General features: G+C 46.0%; 2 protein-coding genes across 2 annotated transcripts; one reads left to right on the top strand and one right to left on the bottom strand.

Annotated features, from left to right (window-relative positions):
• Positions 1–1,704: 1,704 nt before the first annotated feature.
• Positions 1,705–17,200, top strand: plekhd1 (pleckstrin homology domain containing, family D (with coiled-coil domains) member 1; the record flags this gene model as incomplete). Its single annotated transcript, XM_080012707.1, has 13 exons — positions 1,705–1,859; positions 5,125–5,218; positions 5,813–5,902; positions 7,591–7,667; positions 8,519–8,610; positions 8,690–8,742; positions 10,037–10,131; positions 10,820–10,913; positions 11,681–11,880; positions 13,320–13,452; positions 14,879–15,023; positions 15,701–15,844; positions 17,037–17,200. 13 exons carry the CDS (start codon positions 1,705–1,707, stop codon positions 17,198–17,200), a joined length of 1,536 nt encoding a protein of 511 aa, XP_079868833.1.
• A 4,267-nt stretch (positions 17,201–21,467) lies between these two features.
• On the bottom strand, positions 21,468–24,017 carry ccdc177 (coiled-coil domain containing 177; the record flags this gene model as incomplete). The annotated part of the gene is made up of 1 exon (XM_080012706.1): positions 21,468–24,017. The coding sequence occupies one exon, from the start codon at positions 24,015–24,017 to the stop codon at positions 21,468–21,470; it is 2,550 nt and encodes an 849-aa protein (XP_079868832.1).

Raw genomic sequence — 24,017 nt, 5'->3', positions numbered from 1 at the left:
GCTGCTTTGAACGGCGGGTTTGAGACGAAAGAACGCACAATCCGCCCTTCTCTCTTTGTAGTGGAGAGAAACTCTTCCAAAATCTGATGTTAATACTTTTATCACATGCCCGAGGTTTTGTAGAATCCTAAGAGCTCATGGATTATTTTGGATAATGGTGCTCTAAGCAGAACAATTTAATATCTTTCTTACTGTCAACATGTTAAAAACCTCCACAATGTATTAAAAATGTATTTCTCCTGCTAATAAGTGAGGTCCGCCCAGCCAACGCCCGATAAAGCTCCGGCCTTGAAGTCATGAAACTTCATTTTTGTCCAGAAAAGGACTCTCGCGGCCGTATAGTTCATTAATTTAGCAGAGTCCATCGCTGCTGTAAACGCAGGTTAGACCTGAAGCGACGACAGTGATTTTCTGCATTTTCAATCTGTGGAAAGTTGTTTTTTCAAGCGCAAAATACTGAAACTAGTGAAAACGAATCTTCTCAAAATGGTAAATTTGAGGTGTGTTTTTTTCTTTTGTAATAATCACTCTAAAGCCTGTGTTTTTGGTGGTAATGATTAACATTTTTCAAAAGTGAAAATAGCTTGCAAGTGAGGAGTTTGGCCTCCTTCTGCACATTAGATAGTAAATTGGGGGAATATTGACAGTAGGAGAAATGCATTGTGCACATTACATTTGACTTGTGGAATCAACTCCACTCACACATTTTTGAAAAAGAAAAAAACACTGCTTTCTGTGCGGGTTCTCCAGTGTGCATCCAAACAGAGAAAGGGGTTTTGTTTTGTTTTTCGGGCGGTGTTGATGTTCTAGTGTCGAGTGGTGGAGAGGGTTAGTGTCATTCCATGTGGAGCCTTATTCTTAACCTTCTGATTGTGGAACGTTTTATGACAATTTCATTAAAGTTGTTGGTTTTTCTTTTTTTTAATCATATTCAATCTTTTATTTTTATTTTGGGTGAAATCGTTGCAGGCATTGGAATAAAGTGCAAAAGTTATTAATATTATTGATAATAATAGACACAAAATACTTAATTTAAAGGAATTTCACGTCATAAACTGGATCTCTCATCTTGAAAGTAACTGAAACAAAAAATCCTTATGAATCAACACCTTCCCACTCTGCGGATACGTGTCGGGAGCTCTGTTTACGAGACTCGGATGATTGTTTTCCAGTCTGTCCATCCCGTCGTCCGTCTTACCCAGCCCTGGAAGGCGGCGCGGAGCCGTGGATATACGCCTCAAATCCCCACATTTACCGACACGTGTTCCATATGTTAATCTGTTTTGTCGGCCTCGTAATTCACTGCTGCGGAGGCCACGGATATGGGTGGAGCGGGCGGGATGCCGTGGAGCCCCCCGAGGCCGTGGAACCTCCTCTAATCCGAACCCTAACCCCAGATTTAGCAACTCATTCCTAAAGCTCCTCTCCCTCTCTTTAACCGCCCCCCCCCCACCCTCTCGCTCTCTCCCTCCCTCGCTCTCTCCATCACTCATCCCCTGCTCCCCCCCTCTGCCTCCGGCCGCATCATTCCGCCCCGTCGCCTTATCGGCAGTTTGGTCTTCCTCTCTCCTCTCGTGTGGTTATTGAGTGTCCACTGTCGTTCTGTTTTTCTTTCCTTTTTTTTTTTTTCTTTTTCAATTTGTGTTCCGCTCCCTTATCGATCTGCCCCCCCCGACCCCGGCGTGGGAGCCATAGCTGGGGAGCATGTTCTCGTCGGGCTCCAGAGGCTCGCTGCCGTCGGCCTGGTCGTCCATGGAGCAGGCGGAGGTGGACGTGCTGGACATCAGCACCAAGGTGCAGCTGCACGGCGTGCTGTGGAAGAGGCCGCTGGGACGCAGCTCCGCCAAGTGGGCCCGCAGGTCAGACACTGGGAGCGCTGGATTTAATGGTCTTATCTAACACTGTATATGTGTGTTGAACTGGAGCCTGCAGGTCACTGGGAGCACTGGTTTTAATGGTTTTATTTATGTACTATATATATGTGTTGAACAGGAGACGACAGGTCAGACACTGGGAGCACTGGTTTTAATGGTTTTATTTATGTAATGTATATATGTGTTAAACTGGAGCCCGCAGGTCAGACACTGGGAGCACTGGTTTTGATGGTTTTAATTATTGACTGTATATATGTGTTAAACAGGACACATATATACAGTCCGCAGGTCAGACACTGGGAGCACTAGTTTCAATGGTTTTATATATTTATTTATTTATTATTTTAAAAATTGTAACCTCTGCTGTCAGCATGCTGGGCATACAATATTGCGTATTTGTGTGCCATTGCATCTAGGACAGAGTTAGTCTGCAAGTGGAGTTTAAGTTCTCAACCTGCAATGCAACTCTATTAATTCTTAAATCATCAACAACTGCTGCAATAACTCTGTCCTGTGGACGACTTGTGGAATGACAAGAGCACAGTTTTTTGTTGTACAGAACCACCGCCAACCCCCCTCTTTGGAGAACTATTTATCATGTTTAGGTCTATAAACAACTGATCAACAACTACTCCAAGAGGGAGAATCACCACGGGTGAGACAATTTAACATAGAACCAAACATTTACACAGAAAAAGTAAACATTGGACGACAACTTGTATTGAGAGAGTTAATTCGGTCCAGGGAAACTGGAACTACAGCTGGTCACGTGGCCTCTTCCTGTCATAGTTATGGCAGCAAATGAGGGAGAAAAGGAGAGGAATGCAACCAGGAGGGTGTTGTGGGTGTGTTCAAAGCGTGTGTGTGTGTGTGTGTGTGTGTGTGTGTGTGTGGGACTTATCCCAATTGGTTCTGGCGTATAAGGTCGGTATTATGTCGTGGCGCCTCCGAGCAGCGGAAAGGGCCCCAAAGCTCTGCAGCTGCATAGACACCCCACGGCTGCAGGAAGGCCCCGAGCACCCTGCCCTGCAGCCAGAGAAGACCCCCGGGCCCCCAGAGAAGCCGGAAGCCCGCGGAGCAACCCCCACACCCGGCCCCGAGGAGCATAACCCCATCCCAGGGAGCACGAGGAGACCCCGCACCCCTGGGGCGCACACATACAACCCACACCCAAGCGCAGGCACAAGACGCAGGCGCAGAACCCGGGCTGCGGGAGCCAGGCACGGTCACAGGCCCGGAGCCAGGCCCCGTGCAGACAGACTGACACCCCACCCAAACCAACAGGACGAGGTCCGCCCCACCCACCCGGCCGCGAGCACCAATTCACGTAGCAGAGTGTGCTCAGCGCAGGGAACCCGGATGGTAGCCCCCCTAACATTCTAACATTAGACGTTGGTTTTATTTCTATACTGTATATATGTGTTGAACTGGAGCCTGCAGGTCAGACACTGGGAGCACTGGTTTTAATGGTTTTTATATATATATATATATATATATATATATATATATATACTGTGTGTGTGTACTGAGATCCTTATTGTTATTAAGATAAGACAACACTTGATTAACCTAAGAGGGAATTTTTTATTATTATTATGAATAGTAATGATAATAGTACTGATAATAATATCAATCATAATAATGCTCACATTGTTGTTATTAGGGCTACTATTAGACCCTACTAGTTTTGCACAGGTCTTTATTATTATTTTTCTCATTTGCATTTTTCGGGCTGAAAGTGTCTGGACCACGACAACCGCAGTACGCACAGGCATGTTTGAGGCCTGGTCTCTCCGAAGCCATTCGCATCAAGCGACATGCGCCTTGTGGACTGCATAGGTTGCTAGGCGTAGACAGACAACCCGAGCCGATGCTGCGTTTAATGGAAACTCGGAAAACTGTAACTCGTGCTGCGTTTCACAAGACCCCGAAAACTATAATAGTTCACAGAAGGCGTTTTCCAGAAAGTTCTAAGAGTCTTTGGAGGTGTTGATACGAGGCGGTGGTGTGTTTTATCGGAACTCCAGTACTTGGAGTTTGGAGTTCGATCAATATTGATGTCGATTTGGAGCAGAAATTCCAAGCTTCGTCTCTCGGACGTCGTTCCCCTCCAGACACTTGCGAGTGCGGCATCGAGACAGACAGCTTGAGCCCGTGCTGCGTTTAAAGGAGATGAATCTTTTATCGGAGCCTGGTCATTTGGTGTCAAAAAAGGCTCTCGCAAGGTGTTCAGTTTTCGAATCGACTTTGTTTATTGAATTGTGAAAAAAAGAAAAGAATAACTAAATGCTGTCCTACAAACAGTATCTAATGTAAAACTAACATCTAACGTCCGCCCTCGGTGCAGTGATATGGCAGCGTTTTGGATCAGGACTCAGATTTGGAGTTTGCTGCTTGTTTCATAACGTCAGATCATAACTGGATATTATAAATGACGACGCTGAAATGGCCACACTGGGAATATATTTAGATTTTGAACTCCTGGCTCCTGCAGGGGATAAAGATTTTGGTTTATATAATGTCATTAAAACGACAATACACCACATTTCACATGAGATGAACTCTAGTTCATCCAGTTCTTGTTATCTTTGTCTTGGTGAGGAGGATGCAGACAATAGGCATAAAAAAGCAGTCTGAAAAATAAGAAATAAATACAAATAAATAGAAGTAATAATAATAATAATAAATAAAAAAGATTATTTCCCTTTAAAAATCCCATAATGTATCCTTTTTTTTTAAGCTGGTACTTTCAAGGAAACAGCCATCGGTGTATTATGTCCTGCATGTTTCTCCTCTATCCGCTGTTTCCATTGTTGGTGGCGGAGTCCGCCACGCGCTAGAAGCGGAAGCAGCGTAGCTGGCTGCGGTCAGTAAGCGGTCGATACGGATGGGCATTCACAAAAAATAACCCAAAATATCCACCGCCATCTCAAGTGATCGAGGAAAACAAAACAAACCAATGGGTCAGAAGAAGAGAAACTTCTGGGACATGTAGACTCATGGATTACCACTTTAATATATGAGTTGCTAATATGTCAAGAAAATGTGATTTTTCCATGTCCCCATGGCGCAGGAATGCAAAGACTGTAAACCCTCCATCTATAATTCTGTATAATATGTTATCTAATATATGTTGTTGGACCTACAGTAAAGCAGTTCACGTAGGTTCATTAAGCTGCTCTTATCTGTCTGATGGATATCCAGGATCAGGGCGGACTCGGTGTTGTTTTTCCTTCTCTTCCTGCTGCAGGTTCTTCATCATCAAAGACAGCTTCCTGCTCTACTACGCAGAGAGCGAGAAGAGGAGCTTCGACTCCAACCGATACTTCAACATCCACCCAAAGGTACTCCTGAGTCATGGTTTTTCATGGAAAGACAACTTAATGTTCGGTTTTCCTTGTATTTATTTGAGGTATGAACAGCTGTAAACTACAGTGCTGTACATAACAAAAAGCTAAATCACTACTATTTTGGGGTCCAGCCCGTAGCCACTATCGTGGAACCGTGGAACACTACATCGGCAGAACCTACGAACACGGTTTTTCCAAGTTTCATCCAAATCGATCCACATACGGAGCAGAAACTATATCGATAACAATGTTGTTATCACAGACGCCGTCCCATGCATTTCACGGCGAAATTATGTGCAACCCGGCTAGAATTATCTGGAGCGCGGTAATGACATAAGCTACGAACACCCCCCAAATAAATCGTTAGTTTGTTGACGTCTAAACACTGCAGAGTGACCAAGTCCACGCCCGCACACTGGACACCGTCCAACTGGACATTCTCAGTCAGAATCTGTACATTCTAGTGAATAATATGACGTCATAAAGCCTCTTGCTGTAAATATAATCTCAATGATAATATATAAATCCATAAATAAAATTATAATATTGATGATGATGATGATGCGGTTGTCTCCCTGCCTGCCTCAGGGGGTGATTCCTCTGGGAGGCTGTGTGGTGGCGGCCAGTGAGGACATGGGGATGCCCTTCGCCATCGTCATCAACCTGGAGGAATTCACTGTGAGGAAACGCTTTAATTTGAAATGTTTTGACCAAAACTTTATATTTGTAGAGAGAAATCTCAGTGAGAAAGCACCACCATAAAATTTCCATCCCTGATGGTAAATTGTATCTGCAAACAACATCTAACCACGTTCACATAAATAAAATAACATGTGAGGGCATCAATATTGATAGTTTGACGATATTTGGGGTATTTTTTGCTGTCTGCCTTTTGTAAGTAAATTGCTCACAAGGAATATTACTTAACACTATCTGCATTACTTGTTATGTGGCTAGTGTAAAGTATATGTAAAGTATTCTGACCATTGATTGAACAAGAACAGTCTCTGAAGTTCAGAACTAAATAAACTGCATTCATTTACTGTAACACTCCTTGGAGACGACGTTGAACCAAATCACAATATTATGATATCCAGTCCAATATCACAATATTATACAATTGATACAAATGATATTATAATGATATATCGACCAGTCCTATATGGAAGGCATTTTTAGCTGACTGTTCTATACCCTATGGCCACTAAAAGCACCTTACAATTAATGCTACACACACATGCACGCGCACGCACACACATGCACGCACACTGGACTTAATGGAACTTAAATGAAAACATCAGAAAGCAGGTTAAGCTGCACATACAGTTCCATATAAACCATCAGATCCTGCAGGCTGCCTTTAATAATCCATCGGGAGATCAATTTACATCCTATCTATGCCATATGTTTACACCATATATTTATATATACTATATTGACATCACATATTTATACCAGATACTGTATGTATAGTGTATGTTCACAGCATGGATTGTAACCCATAGACTGTGCAGTGAGCTCTCAGTCTGGGTGGTCAGTGATAAATCAGCGAGGTATCGATGCAGCAGCTTCATGACCGAGCCGCTCAAAAGAGGATCCACTGCAGCGCATCACAACGATTGTAAATTGTTAATAACAAGACTGATAACTAGCAGTGCATTATAACAGAGAACAACGTGGGCCACAGCATTGTGTTATGGTGTGGATAGAAGTTATGCAGCATCATTGCAACCATTCGCAATTCAACCAGTTATATGTCCAGTTATATGTCCAGTTATAGATCCAGTTTTAGATCCAGTTATAGATCCAGTTATATATATCCGGTTAGGGGTCCAGTTATAGATCCAGTTATAGATCCAGTTATATATATATCCGGTTAGGGGTCCAGTTAAAGATCCAATTATAGGCCCAGTCCATAGACTTCATCCACAGTAGAAGTCAGAATGCTGCTGTCAACACCAATAATAAACACAACAATGCTGACTTCACCATCAGTCCAGTGTTATTCTGGTGCAGAGGCCTCGACCCAGGACCCGCACCCGGTTCGGGTCCAATTTTTATTATTGCCTCAGACATGCATCTGTAATTTCAAGGGAAAATGTATTAATTCTGCATATTAATTCATTTTTTTTATTGTTGCCGGTCCTTCTGGGTGTTCCACTCTAGGCAAAAAAAATAAATCTTACTGAGCTCAATGATTTGAAGTTAACTTGATGGGGTCAAGTGACAGCGTGAGGTCGTAATGTAATCATTTCTGACAACACACGTATGTCAGAAATGATGTGTGAAAATCGAACATTAGTATTGTTGTGTAAATCGAATGTCCTTCTTATTATCTCATGTCACTGATGCTCGTTGTCCTCCAGGGAACCATTGTCCTGGCTGCAGAGTCTGAGGAGGAGCAGAGCCAGTGGATGGAGATGCTGCAGGAGTCGGGGAAAGTGTGAGTACCTGCACAAACAAGTAGGACTTTAATACACGGGTCTGGTCCGGTGAATTGGTCCGGACTGGAGCACTGATCTGGACTGGAGTACTGATCTGGACTGGAGTACTGATCTGGTCTGGAGTACTGGTCTGGACTGGAGCATTGGTCTGGACTGGCGTGCTGGTCTGGGGCACTGGTCTGGACTGGAGCACTGATCTGGACTGTATTACAGGTCTGGATTGGAGCACTCATCTGGACAGGAGCACTGGTCGGGACTGGAGCCCTTACTGGTCCGGAGTACTGGTCTGGTCCGGAGTACTGGTCTGGTCCGGAGCACTTGTCTGGACCGGAGCACTGGTCCTGACTGGAGCACTGGTCTTGACTGGAGCCCTTACTGGTCCGGAGTACTGGTCTGGTCTGGAGTACTGGTCTGGTCTGGAGTACTGGTCTGGACTTGAGCACTGATCTGGTCTGGAGAACTGATCCGGACCGGTGCACTGATCCGGACCGGTGCACTGATCCGGACCGGTGCACTGGTCTGTACTGGAGCACTGGTCTGTACTGGAGCACTAGTCTGTACTGGGGCACTAGTCTGGTCTGGAGCACTGATCCGTACTGGAGCACTGATCTGGTCTGGAGTACTGGTCTGTTCTGGAGAAGTGGTCTGGACTAGAGCACTGATCCGTACTGGAGCACCAATCTGGTCTGGAGCACTGGTCTGGACTGGAATACCGGTATGGTCGGGAACACTGGTTTACAATGTTGTATTTTTATTTTTTAGAAAAGTCATAAACAAGTCAGTTTACTCTCTTATTATTTAAATGAATATGATGACCATCAGTGGTTTGTTTCCCCCTCCTCCCCTGCAGCACGTGGAAGAACTCTCAGCTGGGCGGGGCCATGATAGAAAGCCTGGAAGCCCAGGGGCTGCAGCTGGCCAAGGAAAAGCAGGAGTACCTGGGTAACGGAGGGAGTGATCAGAGAGGGGGGAGGGGAAGAAGCAATGTAGCGAGTGGAAACGTGTGATGTTTGTTTTCCAGACAAACTGATGGAGGAGACAGAGGAGCTGAGCCTCCAGAGAGCACAGAGAGAGGTAACGCCTTCATCGGTGTATGTTGTATTTCTTAATCTTTAGAACGTAAAGCTTCTTTTCCTGTGCTACTCTCTGTCTTAACTTTTTGCACTGCAATGCACCACCTATACCAAGACAAAGTCCTTGGCGCAACAAACTGATTCTGATATCCATTTTTATATGTATCATTTCCTAAATATAAAAAAATAATCATCATAATGTATTTTATATTTGTATATTTTGAATATTATTGTTTGATATAAATGTAATAGGAAATTTTTTTCAAAAAGAAAAAATCATGGTCATTTATTTTTCAACTAAAAATGACAGACTCCCTTCAAACAGCTTTTTAGAAACGCTTTAGTGGGTTATGCAAATGTTCTTTTCAGATGCTTTAATTGGATTGGCAATCTGGCTGAGAGTTATGTCCAAGACCCGCCCACATCTGGTCTGGGTTCTCGCTGAGAGAGGTGTGATACGGTGTGGGGCAGAGTTATGCAAACGAGGGCTCAAAGACGATCACACACAGGAGGCAACGTCAAACTTACTTGTTTGTTTAAATGGGGATTTCGGGATGAGAAAGTCATAAGAACACGTCGGACATGTTCTCTTTGGCTATAGGGAATGTGAAGCTGACGTAACATTACTGGAGCCAGCCACCATATTTGGGAGAGCACCCCCACCGACTGTGGAGGTTGGTCGGCATCTTTGAGTTAAAAGACGGTTTAGAAGTGTTGTTCGGTGAAGAACTGGCACAGAAAAATCCTGCAACAATGTCGTGTGAAACCTCGACCCTTCTCTTTCTCCATTTTTGTACATTTCGTATATTTTAGCTGTTTCTCTATGCAATTGAATGGAAGCGAAACGCCAAAAATGGCGACGGAGTCCATAGCAACCCATAGCAACCGTCAAACTTCACATTCCCTATAGAGAGGCCCTTAAGAATATTTATAATTTGGGGAAAACTTCAATCAAATTTTAGCACTACCTTAAAATCTTTTTATTTTGCCAAGTACCAAGTCATATAACAGGATTTTTGTCATGGTGATGATTGGTGCATTTCTCTGCAGACAATTTGTATAAAGGAATAGTAAAAATAAAGATAAAAGAAAAAAATATCCTTATGTACAGAAATACCACCCAAAATACAGAACAAAAACAGCCAAATACATAAAAATACACATAATATATGATGTGTGATGGTATGCACAGGATAAATTATTGCAATGTACTTAAATTAAATGATAACAAAATTATTGCACGCATATGGTGTGTGTGTGTGTGTGCGTGTGCGTGTGCGTGCGTGTGCGTGCAGGAGCTGGAGCGTCTGAACCAGGTCCTGGAGGAGGAGAAGCTGAAGTTTGAGGAGGTGGTGCTGGAGCTGAAGGCGGAACAGGAGCAGATCAAAATGTAACAAGACATCATCTAACACACCAGGGGTTCTCAACGCCAGCCAACACAGAACTTCACCGTTATTCCATTTCCAAGACATTAGAGAATGTGGAATAATGACTGTTTGGAACCTCGTTCTACTGTTATCTCTGTGTAGTTATTTGCTATAAGTGATGGGATTTAGAACAAAAATCAGATCTAACAATAAATATCTTCTCAGTTTGGGGTCCCGGAGACCAAATATTACCCTAATACCCATCAAACTGAGGGTCCTTATGTTAAAAAAGGTTGAGAATAACTCATCCGTGGAGGTTAAAGGACTATTCCAACTAATTCCACTATCTTAACACAAGGAAGGACACAAAACCAAAATGGTGAATCCAAATCACCCAGAACACGTCATTTCATGACAAATCTCAATCAAATGTAATAAAATATTCGGCAATATTTGGACATCAGTGTTACTTGCTTCTTGATAGAAAACAGATGGAGTAGTTCCTCACGTGTAGATGAAACACAAAACCAATAGGCGACGGCCGTTTGTGAATGATGTTGATGGTCAGATGGAGCTGCTGCAGCGTCTGAAGACTTCAGAAACACCGACGCGTTTGGGTCAGATACGATCACTGTGACGGGGAAAATCTCCAATGACAGAATCCTCCTTGAGCAGTTGAAATGAAATGGAATCCCTCCTCGTTCCTGTCAGGGATCTGGACGGAACGGCTCAGTCCCTGAAAGGAGTGGAGAGCGAGAAGGAGGAGCTGAGCAGCCTGACCGTCATGCTGCAGAAATCCATCGAGGTATGAAAACACCCTTTCCCTCAGAAAGTCACATTCAACCCAAATGTCACCCACGCACGCCCCTCTCCAACATCTACAGCAGATCAGCTGCTCCAGGTCAGGTTCTGAGGGTGTCCACTTTCATTGTTTATTGCAAAGTAATTGGACATCAGCAACCTTCCAGTGATTTGCAAACATTAAAAGTAAGTGCAAGATAATAGCTGGGTTAGGTTTTTAATGACTACTATTATCACTGCTCATGCTGAGGTAATGAATTACTTTTATTATTACTTATATTATTATTACTATTTATATTGAGCTTATTATGTATAATTATTTATTATTCCCTGGTGGGACCATTGAGAAATATTATTTTATCAATATTATTGTTGTTATTATTATTATTATTATTATTATTATTATTATTATTATTATTATTGTTGTTTTTGTTATTATTTATTTTATTTATTTATTTTTACTTTATTATCAATATTTATTAATTACAAGTAAAACATCAATGCATCATTTTTAATGAATGCAACATTTTGGTCAAAAACATTTTCACGGCTGTGAAACCCACTCTATGGGAATAAATAAATAAAACTGAATTTTTGCTTCATTCCTCAAAGTAATTTGACAGCAGGGTTAAATTTGCTGCTGAAAAGAGACTTAAAACATCCATAAAATTACTTTCTTTTTTTTTTTTTTTTTTTCACCTTCTGGTAAAACCAATATCCTTAACTGTCCGATGCGCTTGGCCAATGTTTTCCTACTTCCTTCCCCTCCAGGAGCTTTCTCTGGAGAAACGTCGAACGCTGGAGCTGCTCGGCGTCAAGGACAACGAGGAGGAGAAGGAGGAGGAGAACCCGGGGGAGTCCAAGATGGAGGACGCAGAAGGCCTGGGAGACGTGGACCTGCTGCAGGACCTGCGCCACATCGAGGACCAGATGAAGATGCTGCTCAAGGAGAAGGACCAGGCCGAAGCAAAGTAATGTTCCAAAACCACGACACCGGTTCCATTGCAGACGATCCCAGTATAAACGAGAAAACCCATCCTCCTGTAGTTCCCAGGGACGCGGACGCAGATGCTCCATGGGTCTGGTACTACACGGCGCTGGTTTGAAGTGGCTTTGTGTTTGTTATGATGATTGACCACTAGGGGGAGCATTAGTCCATCATGACTTCCTACTCAGGGCAAACTGAAAACTCCGCGTCGGAAACAGAATCTAACTTGAATCCACCACTTCCTCCAGGGCTCTGCGTCTTTAAGAAGCTGATTTTAGCTTCAACCCTCAGTTTGTCAGGCGTTTTTTTTTTTGTTTTGTTTTTTTTTAATGCAAAGAACGAGGCTTCTCTCTTCTTTCTCCGAGACGCGTGAGGGCGTTTGTTTTCCGCCGCGAGTTTCCAAACCCGAGTCCGCCGTCTTAATGACTTGCACAGGAAATCTTTGGTTTTCCAGAGGGTCAGAAGGAGCCGCTGGAGCGACCGGAGGTTCCGTGGGCTCAGGGAGACACGAGGCTTCGGGGCAGAGATTCCCCCGGCGATTGACAAATATGAACCAAGTGTCGGCTCCTCCGTGTGATGAGCGACGGTTTGGGGTTGTCGGGTCGTGGGCTGGCGTCAGGTTCGTCCGCCCGGTCTCTCCGGGGGGGTTTCCTAAGTGCCGGGCAGAGCGGCTGTGACTGTGAGTGGAAATATTGTATTGATCCTCAGATGACGATGTGGTCGACCGACGGCCGTAAGTGGGGTGTTACACCCAGAGGATATTGATCGTATGAAAGCTAATGTGCTGTTATTCGGTGCACGGGGGGAAGGGGGAAGGGTAGGGGGGGTGGGGGGGGTCAGCAGATCTCTGGTCCCATGATGCTTCTGTGAGCCTCTCACCGGGTCCAAACCCTCCTGATCCCTCTGTCAGGTTCCAGTGCAACATTAGGCGGACGTGCGTGAAATCCCGTTGGATCGCGGCCGCACCAAGGTTGTGATGACTTTGCAGGGATCTGTGTGTGTGTGTGTGTGTGTGTGTGTGTGTGTGTGTGTGTGTACTACTAACAACACTGCCATGGAATTCGGGTTCGATTCCCTATTAATCTCAATAGAACAGATAAGAAGACTGACTTCTGTTTTGTCCAATAGATTGTGGTGATTGGGATTATGATAGATGGATAGATAGATAGATGGATAGATGATGGATGGATATCTATCTATCGATAGACATATCTTTAGATGGATAGATGGATGGATGGATCGATAGATGTATTCATCCATTTTCACAGCACATTTCATTTCAAAGTGCTTTACATAAGGCAGAGAAGACATTTTATAAACAAAAATAGGTTGTGGGGACTCAAACCCCGCCTTGATGGATGGATTGATGGACGGACAGACAGACGGACAGACAGACATCTATTCCTCTCGGTGTCCCCCCAGGCTCAGGGAGAACCAGCAGCGGGCCCTGGTTCTGCAGGAGGAGAGGGAGTTCTACTCGTCTCAGGCCCGGACGCTGCAGCAGTCGCTCAACCAGCTCACCACTGACAAGCAGCAGACGGAGGCGGAGCTGCAGGTAACCATGACCCAGCTCATCTGATCGGGGGGGCAGTCGCAGGGGAGCTGGCGTCCCTCATGAGACGTGCAATGTGACGAAAACAATATACATTTAATATATATTAACTTACGCACCGATCAGCCACAACATTAAAACCACCTCGGAGCTTGTTGCTCCAGCACATCCCACGGATGCTCCATCGGACCGGACCCTAACCCCGCCCATCCACATGATGTAGAAGAAAACGGGATTCATCAGACCTCCACCTTCTTCCATTGCTCCATGGTCCAGTTCTGACTCTCACGTGTCCATTGTAGGTGCTTTCAGGGGTGGACAGGGGTCAGCATGGGCCCATTTTCCCTGCTTCCAACACATCAACTTCAAGAACTGACTGTTCACTTGCTGCCTAATATATCCCTAATATAATAATATATATAACACTATATCTATAATAATATATAACAGTATATATATAATAATAATATATAACAGTATATATATAATTATAATATATAACAGTATATAGTATATATATAATAATAATATATAACAGTATATATATATATAATAATAATATATAACAGTATATATATAATAATAATATATAACAGTATATATATAATTATAATATATAACAGTATATAGTATATATATAATAATAATATATAACAGTATATATATAATAATAATATATAACAGTATATATATAATAATAATATATAGCAGTATATATATAATAATAATATATAACAGTATATATATAATAATAATATATAACAGTATATATATAATTATAATATATAACAGTATATAGTATATATATAATAATAATATATAACAGTATATATATAATAATAATATATAACAGTATATATATAATAATAATATATAGCAGTATATATATAATAATAATATATAACAGTATATATATAATTATAATATATAACAGTATATATATAATTATAATATATAACAGTATATAGTATATATATAATAATAATATATAACAGTATATATATAATAATATATAACAGTATATATATAATAATAATATATAGCAGTATATATATAATAATAATAATATATAACAGTATATATATAATTATAATATATAACAGTATATAGTATATATATAATAATAATAATACATCCCACTCCTTGACAGGTGCCATTGGAACCAGATGATCAATGTTTCACTTCACCTGTCACTGTTTTCAATGTTGTGGCTGAGCGATTTATATTAAAGTATTAACTTTCACTCAGTCATAACTTCATCACACTTCAGGGAACCGTCCTGTCTCTTGTGTTTTTCAACTTCTTTGCCAGCTCCTGTTGAGCTGCCCTCGAGCAAGGCAGCACCAACCCGTCTGTCCGTCCGTGTGTGTGTGTGTGTGTGTGTGTGTGTGTTCTTCACGACGTTGCTCCTCCTGTGCGGCGTCTCCAGGCGGAGATGGCGTCTCGGGTGGAGCTGGAGCAGAAGCTGAAGCTGGCGGAGGAGGCTCTGCAGGACCTGGAGGAGGGCCTCAGCTCCCGGGAGCGATCCCCAGAGGGGGACGAGAGGATGAAGGGCGGCGTCACGCACCTCCGCAGTCAGTCCGTCGCACCTCCTCCCGGATTCAGACGAGAACCCACACAGATTGGCATAACCTCTATAATTTACATTTGCGCAGTGACGAACACAACAGGCAACGCATATTAACTCACAAATCTTGAACTTGAACTTGAAATCTCTTGCTACACAACTGACGGAGTTTGAGTTCGTTTGTGTTCAGACGCGTGCCTGCGTGACTGCCCTCCTCTGGCCGGAAATGTGAATTACATCTTCACAACTTTTAATAACTATTGATGACTTTTTTTTATAGTCGGGGTCAGCACACATCATAACTCTCCCGTGTGTGCGTATTTTACCGCATTGCAAGACTCTCTAAAGTGCGATGAAGTGCGGTTTTTATTGTTTCTATTTTGGAGCGATTCATAGTTTAACGCTTTGATGGCTTCCAGTGTTCCAGAGTCCTCTGCCTCGGCCGCACTAGGCGAGGTCAAGTTAAGAAACCCAGCAGTCCATCTCCAGGTTTAACTTGGGAAACTATTGTGTCATTTGCCTCAAATATTAAATGTAAACGCTTAAAAAAAAAAAAAATGCTATTATTGGAGACAAGGGTCATTATTCAGATATAAACCACCGCTGATTACCGTTATCGACCGATCAGAACGGAGCATTGGGCGGAGTGCCAGAGCGTGTCCTGTGCTCGTCTTTCCCCCGCAGGGTTCTTTGAGGAGTGCATCTGCGCGGCGGAGATCGAGGCCAAGCTCCCGTCCATCATGAAGAACGCCGTGTACCTGCACAAAGCGGCCGCCCGCCGCATCAAGAGCTGCAGGATCCAGCGCCGCGCCTCCAGGAGGCACTGGTGTACGATGAGTTACCCCCGTCTGTTGTCAGTCATCGGCTTTCGGTTCTCCCCCATCCGACAATGTGCGATCCGTCCGGCGAAGAGTTCGGATACTTTGGGCGGAGAATTGAAGTGTCGAGCCGGCGGTGCTGAAGTTGTGGGAATTCCTTCGCAGAGGGCAAAAAATGAAAGATAAGGGGGGGGAAGTAGACCTTTAATACCTATTTAAAGGCGGCATGTTATGTTCCCTTTCTTTGCACGAGCCGATATCGGCCTCTGAGGATCCCACAATGCGATCCCACAATCCAAATAGCGCTCAGGTTAGGCATTCTAACCACTCTAACATGCCTCTATAACCCCCTCGCTCCGGAACAGGCTGTTTTCTTTTAGTTTTTTTTTTGTGGGACGAGCCCCGGAGGCCCACGCCCAAGCCCCGTTGTGCTCACAGAACCCGAGGCCTCGGGTTCTGTGAGCACAACGGGGCTTGGGCGTGGGCCTCCGGGGTTCCGTCGCGTTTCCTCCGTCGCTTTCACTGGTTCCACCTGATCGGTCCGCCAAACGTCTGCCTCGGGAACAAATTCGAGGTGGGAAATAGTCGATCCGGTCGCCGAACCGTCCCCTCGTGTGATTCTCCACGAGGCCGGGCTTAAAAGTTTGCGCCGACTTTGGCTGACGTGCTCCGGACTTGCGGGACTAGACGGACGCCGCACCGCGACGCACCTGGACTCTCACAGGCGGGGATTTTTTTGTTTCGGGTAAACGTCGGAAAATTTAATAAAGTCAATAAATAAATCTGCAATAAAAACACACTGTTTTTATTGTTTGTTGTTTTTTTTTATCGGGGGGGGTGGGGGGGCGGAGCGTTCAGAGCGGCCGGAGTCCTGAGCCTTTTGTTCACGGCCGTTAATTTGTCATTAGTTTACCTCATTATTTGACACTTAAGCCTCATTTTATATGAACATCCCACATTGTAATATTATATTTATCACAGGAAATAAGAAAAGCAGAATAGTACCTCTTTAAGCAGTTTGACATGGCTAATTCAATTAAACGTTAATTTCAAGTTTCTAAATTGAAAAGGATAATTCCTTAAGCCCTGGATTAAGTCCTTGAAATCCTCGGGGAGTGGGCGCTCGGCCAAAGAAAAAAGGTTTTGGTTCCCGCCGTGTTAACTACTCATCTTCACAAGAGTTCCACTCTCTCTACCCTCAGTGAAACACTCCAAGTCGTTTGCCGTCGCCCCCGGCAACGAGGGCTCCAGCATGGAGGAGCTGAGGGAGGCGGCGAGGAGGCTGACCCGGGACAGCAGCTTCAGGGAGAGCGTCTACCACATCATCACCCGGAAGGATGCGGCCAAGAGAGGAGGAGAGGACTGAGGGAGAGATGAGGAGGGTGATGAGGGTTCTAAAGAGAGGGCGAGACAGAGAGAGAGAGAGGGTTCTAAAGAGGATGGAAAGCTCCTAACTTCCTCAGTGTTACTGTAAGAACCATAGGGATGTTTAGATCCAGTAGGTATAAACATATATAAAATAACGCTTTATTAATCCTTGGGGGAAATTTAGGAATATATACACACAATATATATATACACACAATATATATATGCTGTATACTGTATATTATTGTTGATGTGGTTTCTCACATTGAACCATCTGTAGTTATTGTAAAGTTTGACATCAGACCAAAACTTGTTTCCGAACTGTATATATAAAACAAGATAACAATCGATTAAATTACGATAGTATATACTTTATAGATGTTTATATAATATGAAAGATAACACATTAATACCGGGGAGGAAATTATCAAGTTATATATGCTAGGAACTTATATATACTATAGATCTCTCCCGATAGATGGATTGATTGATCTATTTAGAATATATTTTAAAAAATCCACGTGTGGTGTTTAAAATGTTCTTTTACATACGTTAAGAAACTGATATACTGACGCAGAACTGATGTAATCACCTGTTCCAGCCACAGGGGCGGAGTTACACTTCACCCCTTCCTGTGTCGTGGTCACTGCGCTTCCTGTCGAGTAAACTGACCCTTTAGATGAACAGAGGGATGAATTAGTCCACTCCCAAAAAAGGAAATAAATCATTGTTTTTCCACGTCCTTATTTGGGTGACGTTGTTCCTTGTCGCTGTCAGAAAGAGGAGTCCATTTTGGATTTGCTGGGGGCCCTTTCTAGGTGGACACGGTCCAGGTGAGACATTAGAAAATAGAAAATATCTTTCTATGCAGAAATGGAACTTTTCACAAAATGATATTTTCAGACCAAAAACCCAAATTAAATATAAACACAAAATAAATAGTTTACCGTAGTTTCCTCCGAGAAATACAAAATAAAAACATGCTTAGATATTTTAGATATTTAAAAACTGAGTTTACAGCTTGCTTGGGTATTATTTTTGAGCCTTTTATCACTTTGTCTCGGGGAAAATATGAAATATGACAGGTAATAAAAAAAAAAAGCAGATCCCTTGTTTTTTGTAACGAATAACAGACGATGCGATTTCATCCTGGAAAATGTATTTTGTTTATTTTCTGGCTTTTGAGTAAAATGCACAGGTGGGGTTTTCCTATTCACAGCTCGATGAAGGATAACGAAGGAAAGAAAGAATATGTTTATGATATGTTTGATATTTTTCCATTTCCTGTTCTCTCTGCTACATCTGTAAAAAACATTCCAATTAAACCCAATGAAATAATGATAATGTACAAAAGCATGTAAATTATTATTATTATTATTATTATTAATAATAATAATAATAATAATAATAATTAATATAGTTGTATAGTAGTTTAGTCATGTTAGGTATGTGTTACAGGTTTCTGAGGTTCTGTAAATCAACACAAAAGAAAGGGACGGTTCCTCCAAACGCCTTCTGTGACCGATTATAGTTTTCAGGGTTTTGTGAAGCGCAGCACGAGTTACAGTTTTCCGAGTTTCCATTAAACGCAGGATCGGCTGGGGTTGTCGGTCTACGCCTAGCAGCCTCGATGCGGTGCCCGGGCGCAGGTCGCTGGATACCAGTGACTTCCGAGAGACTAAGCTTGGAATTATATAAGGACTGATGATGATGTCACAAAGCGCCCCGCCCCTCAAGCTCATCAGGTCGCACCATCGTTCTTCAACTTCCGGTAAATCTGCAACAGTTTTTCACTGATTCCTGCTCCGAATGGATGTTGATCAAACACGAACAACAAGGCGTCTGAAATGTCCGGGTTCCAACGAGACCTCACCCATGTCTGCGGGTACTGCAGTTGTCGTGGTCCGGATACCCGAAAAATGCCAAGAAGATTAATAATAATAATGAAAATCAGAGCAATTCATAATAATAATAATAATAATAATCCCAGGAATGGAATGGGAAAAGAAGCCCACGTGTTAGGGTCAGGGTGAAGGTTAAGCGCCGGGGGACACAACACTGGGTTTGAACAAAGTCTTTGTGTCAATAAAGCTTGAGTTTGGACCTCGCACACGTCACGTTATTTTGTTTGTTTCTGTTCTTTTTTTTTTTTTTTTTTTGCTAAAGCTTCTTTCCTCCCAGAACGATCCTCCATCTTCTCTTCCCTCGTATCCCAGAATCCTCAGCTCCATCACGCCGCCTAGAGGGAGAGAGAGAGAGATCAGTGGACGGAAGGTGCATTGACACAAACACGATGTGAGGAGGTTTCACTTGTATTTTTTATTGTTGTCTATTGTCTTCTCCTAATTTCTTATGTTGCTTTTTTTTTTCTCCCAATATTTTTGACGACACAAAATGTTTAAATAACAGCCATTTCAGACGATGCAATTAAGAGAAAATTTGAAACCCAAAACCTCCCGCCTTGATTTTGAGATGGAAAACGCTCGTGATGAGCGGATCACTTCTGTGCTGTTTCTTATCCGACGCCCCGCTGCACAGACCAGTTTTTTTATTTTCTGACGAAAGGGAATGTCTAGTTGAGGACACCAAATCTCACCTTTCTGTGTATAAATGCAGAGGGAACGCATGGAGCTCTCTGTGATCTTCTCATATTATATAGTTTTATAATTGTTCTGGTGGATTTTTTTGGCTTGTTTCATATTGTGAGAAATTCTCTCATTTTGTCGCCCTTTATGAATTAATTTAGGGTGCAAACGTTGTGTATTGCCAAAGGGAGTCAAAGACGCCAATTGGGTTTTCGCAGTAGTCCTCCATCTTTAAATTAAAATACTTTTCTCTCCATCTTTCCTCTGTCCATCCTCCAAAAATAAAAAAGACGCATTTTTTTGATATTTTGGGTGGAGCTGCAGACGGAGTGGAGCTCAAACCCCACATCCTGCTGTTCCCACGCCCCCCCCACATCCCCTGCTGTTCCCGCTATAGTAGTAGTGCTGCTATCGCTATGGCAACTGCTACATCTACAACCCCCACCTCCACCCCATGTCTCTCCCTCTCTCTCTCTCTCTCTCTTTTTTTTTTCGTTTAATCTCAGATTGTGGGATTATCTCGGATGCCGTCAGAGCCCTAAAACGCTCGTTGGCGAGCGCGTCTGAATTTTCCGCAGCTCCGTCCAGCCAGGGTCGGCAGACTGTTTGGTGAATTTTGGGGGGGGACAATAATGACACTGCAAGGCCTTGAAAACATAGCGAGAAAGGACGATGCATAACCTGCCACCTGAATTAAAAAACAAACGAAAAAAACCAAAACAAAATGTCACGTTCAAAGCCGTCATCCTGCCGACCTGCCGTCCTTGGCCCGGTCTCCAGCAGACTGTCTGGTCTCCCCCTCAGGACTCTGGAGCGGATCAGCAGCGGGTGGGTGGATGTTGGGTGGAGGTGGTGTGTCTGGTGGATGCCTCATCTGACATCAGAGGGAGAGGAGGATTCTGGGAAAGAGAGAGAGAGAGAGGGAGGTGCAGGACCCTGCGTCATCCCTCCGTCGGGTCATGGCGTCCGGCTGCAGCGTCAGCGGTCGGAGCCCGGGGCCTCGTCCAGCTGCGACACATTGTGCACAAAGGGACCCTCGTTTGCTTAAGAGAGGGAGGGCGGGGGCGAGGGGGGCGGCATCTAGAACCATCGACTTCCTCCCTTTTTGTTTCTGTTTTTCTTTTTTCTTTTTCCTTCTTCTTTCCTTTTCTCTTAATTTTCCCTTCAAGTGCTGCTCCCTCTCCAAAACCCCGTAGTCGTCATGGAGTTGTGCTTTCTGGTAAACAAAGACCCTTTTCATTCCAGGGCAGCTTTCAGTCCAGTAGCTCGGTGGAGCTAATGCAGCGGGCAGGGGGGGGGGGGGGGAGAGAGAGGGAAAGAAAGAAAGAAAAAGAAAGAGAAGGGGGGAGAGAGGGGGGGGGGGCGTTGTGTTGCTCCAAAAGGCGGCTCCCTCTGGTTCGTCCTCTTCTACGAAGCCAAAGTCTCTCTGAGTTCGACTGCCGGTTTCCACGCACACTTTGTCTCTATTTGGTTTGCGTTTTGCTTGAAATTTAAAAAAAAAACAAAAAAAAAAACGCAAAATATCATCCTCGCCAAAGCGACTAAAAGGTCAAGCGGCGTCGGGGGGGAAAAACGTCACAAAAAAACATCTATGAATCTCCGTGGGAGGATGAGGGACGCGGTGAAGGGCGAGCGCCGGGCGCCGTCGGTGATTGGAAGTCCCGGGACCCGGCCACCCGTTCACTTGTCGGCCAGACCGGCCTTCAGCTGAGCCTCCAGCGCCATCTTGTCGAAGGTTCGCATGTTGGTCTCCTCCCGGACCCGGTCCCGCACGTGGAACGACGCCCGGGCCACGGAGCGGGCGCTCTCCAGCACCGCCCGCTTCTCCTTGAAGATCTGCTCGCTCTTCTCCAGCTTCTTCTCGATGGACTGGAGGAGGTCCAGGCGTCTCTGCCTCTCTTCCTCCTCCACCCGCTGGCGGTTGAGCTTCAGCAGCTTCTCCTTCTCCTGCCTGGTCTGGACGACCCGCTGGACTTTCTCGCGGGCCTTCTCCTCGGCCACCGCCGTGGCCTGTTGCGCCCGTTTCTCCGCCTCCCTTGCGCGGGCCTCCATCTGCTGCTGCTGCTGCTGCTCGCGCTTCTCCGCCGCCCTGCGAGCCTTCTGGATCTGCTTCTCCTCCCGCTTGGCCTTCTCCTTCAGCTCCTGCCCCCGGCGCTCCACGATCTGACCGTAGTTCTCCAGCGAGCGGCTCAGCTTCTCCTCCGCCGCCCTCTTGGCCTCGTCCCTCTCCTCCTGCTCTCGCCGGGAGATCTCCCGGATCAGGGCGGCGTGGCGTCTCCTCTCGGCCCTGTTGAGGCCCCGGCGGTCCTCGTGGGTTTGGTGCTCCTTCTCCTGCCTCTTCAGCTCGGCCATGGTGAGCTTCTCGTTGAGCAGCAGCCTCTCCTGCTCCAGGATGGCCGCCCGGTCCTCCTCCAGGGCCTTCAGGTTCTGCTCCTGCAGGGCCTTCTTCTGCCTCTCCTCCCGGGCGGCCTGCTGCAGCTTCTGCAGGCGGCCGCGCTCCTGCTGCTCGGCCAGCTCCCTCCAGCGCTCCTCGCTCTCCTCGGCCTGTCGCAGCTTGGCGGCCACCGACTCGCGCTCCTGCTGGCTGAGCCTGCGCTGGCGCGTCGACACCTGCGACTGCCAAACCCGCTGGCACTGCAGCACAGCGCGCTGCTTCTCCCGGTCCTCCTGCTCCCGCCGGAGCTCCTCCATGCGCCGCTCGCTGTCCCACTGCAGGTGGGCCACGTACCGGGTCTGGCTCATGATGTCCTCCTCCTGGTATCTGGCCAGCATCAGTGCCGCGATCTTGCGGTCGCGCTCGGGCACGGCCTTCAGGCCCCGGCGCCTCACCTCCTTCACAATGCGCTCCACCTTCTGCATGGTCTGAGGGGAGTGGCTGAGGTCACCCAGGCTGAGGCTGCGGCCCATCAGGGAATTGAAGGTGGCCAGGGTGCGGGCGCGGGGACTGGAGACCTTGGCCCAGTGATCTCTTGCACCGTCCCAGCTGTAGGAGGAGGAGCCGCCGGACTCGGAAGAGGTGCATGTCGTAGTAGTTGTGTTGGAGGCGGATGTGTCCATCCTCCGCTGAAGGGACTCCATGGAATGGCTTTTTCCTCGAACCCTGGAATGCAGCAGGAGGTGTCCGTTGTGCTGAGAGAACTGGGAGGTGCCGTTGAGCGGTGTCACCGGAGCTGCAGACTTTGACACTGAGGACGCCAGCGTCGAGTTTGCTCTGGGGAAGGCGGGCGGTTTGGGGGTCGACCTGGGAAAGGTGTTTGAGGATTTACCGCCAGAGGACTTCCTGGACACCGGGGGAGGGCCAGAGGAGAGCGGCCTCGGGGCCTTTGCTTGCTCGGAGGATGAGGGCGGTGAATGCTTAGCGGAGCCAAGGTAGACGCCCTTGGAGGACGACATGGAGCTCAATGAACCATTTTTTGAAGACTGAGATTTCGGGGAGTGACTAAGTCTGATGGGGGAGGCTTTAGATGAAGCAGCTGTGCCAGTTTTGGAGGTCTGGCCGACTCCCCCTTCAGGGGTGGAGGTAACGGGCCCTGGTTTAGACGGCTGAGTGGATTCAGGGGGGACTTTGTTCTGCTGCTCTGCCGGGGCGGACGATGTGCCGCTGTTCCCATTGACCGCCGCCTGTAGGATCCTCCTCTTCTCCTCCCTGACGATCCGCTCCCTCTCCTCCCTGCACTGCCGGAGCTTGGCGTGCCGGTCCCGCTCGTACACCTCGAACAGCCCCGTGGCCACGCGCATGGAACGGCCGGGAGCCTCGCGGGCAAAGTCCGCCAGCGGCCGCGACAGGAGCTCGACGGGCTTGACCCCACAGCGAGCGCACGCCTCCAGAGACCGGGGGCTGGTCAGCACGTAGCGGCTTCCCTCCGCCGCCGGAGAGTCAAAGTTGTAGAGGTCCAGGTGCAGCTTGGGCGAGGGCTCGGCCTCGGGGGCGGCCCGAGGGGGAGTCTGAGGCCGCCGAGACGGGCTCCCACGGTCCTGAGGGTCTGCGGTGTGGCGGGGGCTGGGCTCGGTGCTCCCGGTCGGAGGCGTCTCGAAGCCGCCGTCCCCGTCCTCCTCCTCCGCCGCCATGCCGTCGGCCTGCTCCGCCAGCCGGGGGACCTGGGACATCGCGTCGGGGGCGGTCCCTTGCACTTGCACCCGCGGGCCCTTGCACTTGCTCTGATCCTCAACCTCGGACGGGTCCACCATGGTTGGCCGATGCTGCGGGTAAGACGGACACAGGGGATCCAT

Source organism: Zeus faber, assembly GCF_960531495.2.
Source record: "Zeus faber genome assembly, chromosome: 13".
NCBI classification, from domain to species: domain Eukaryota; kingdom Metazoa; phylum Chordata; class Actinopteri; order Zeiformes; family Zeidae; genus Zeus; species Zeus faber.
Note: the sequence above shows the minus strand (reverse complement) of the source record. Positions and strands in the feature narration are given on the sequence as shown.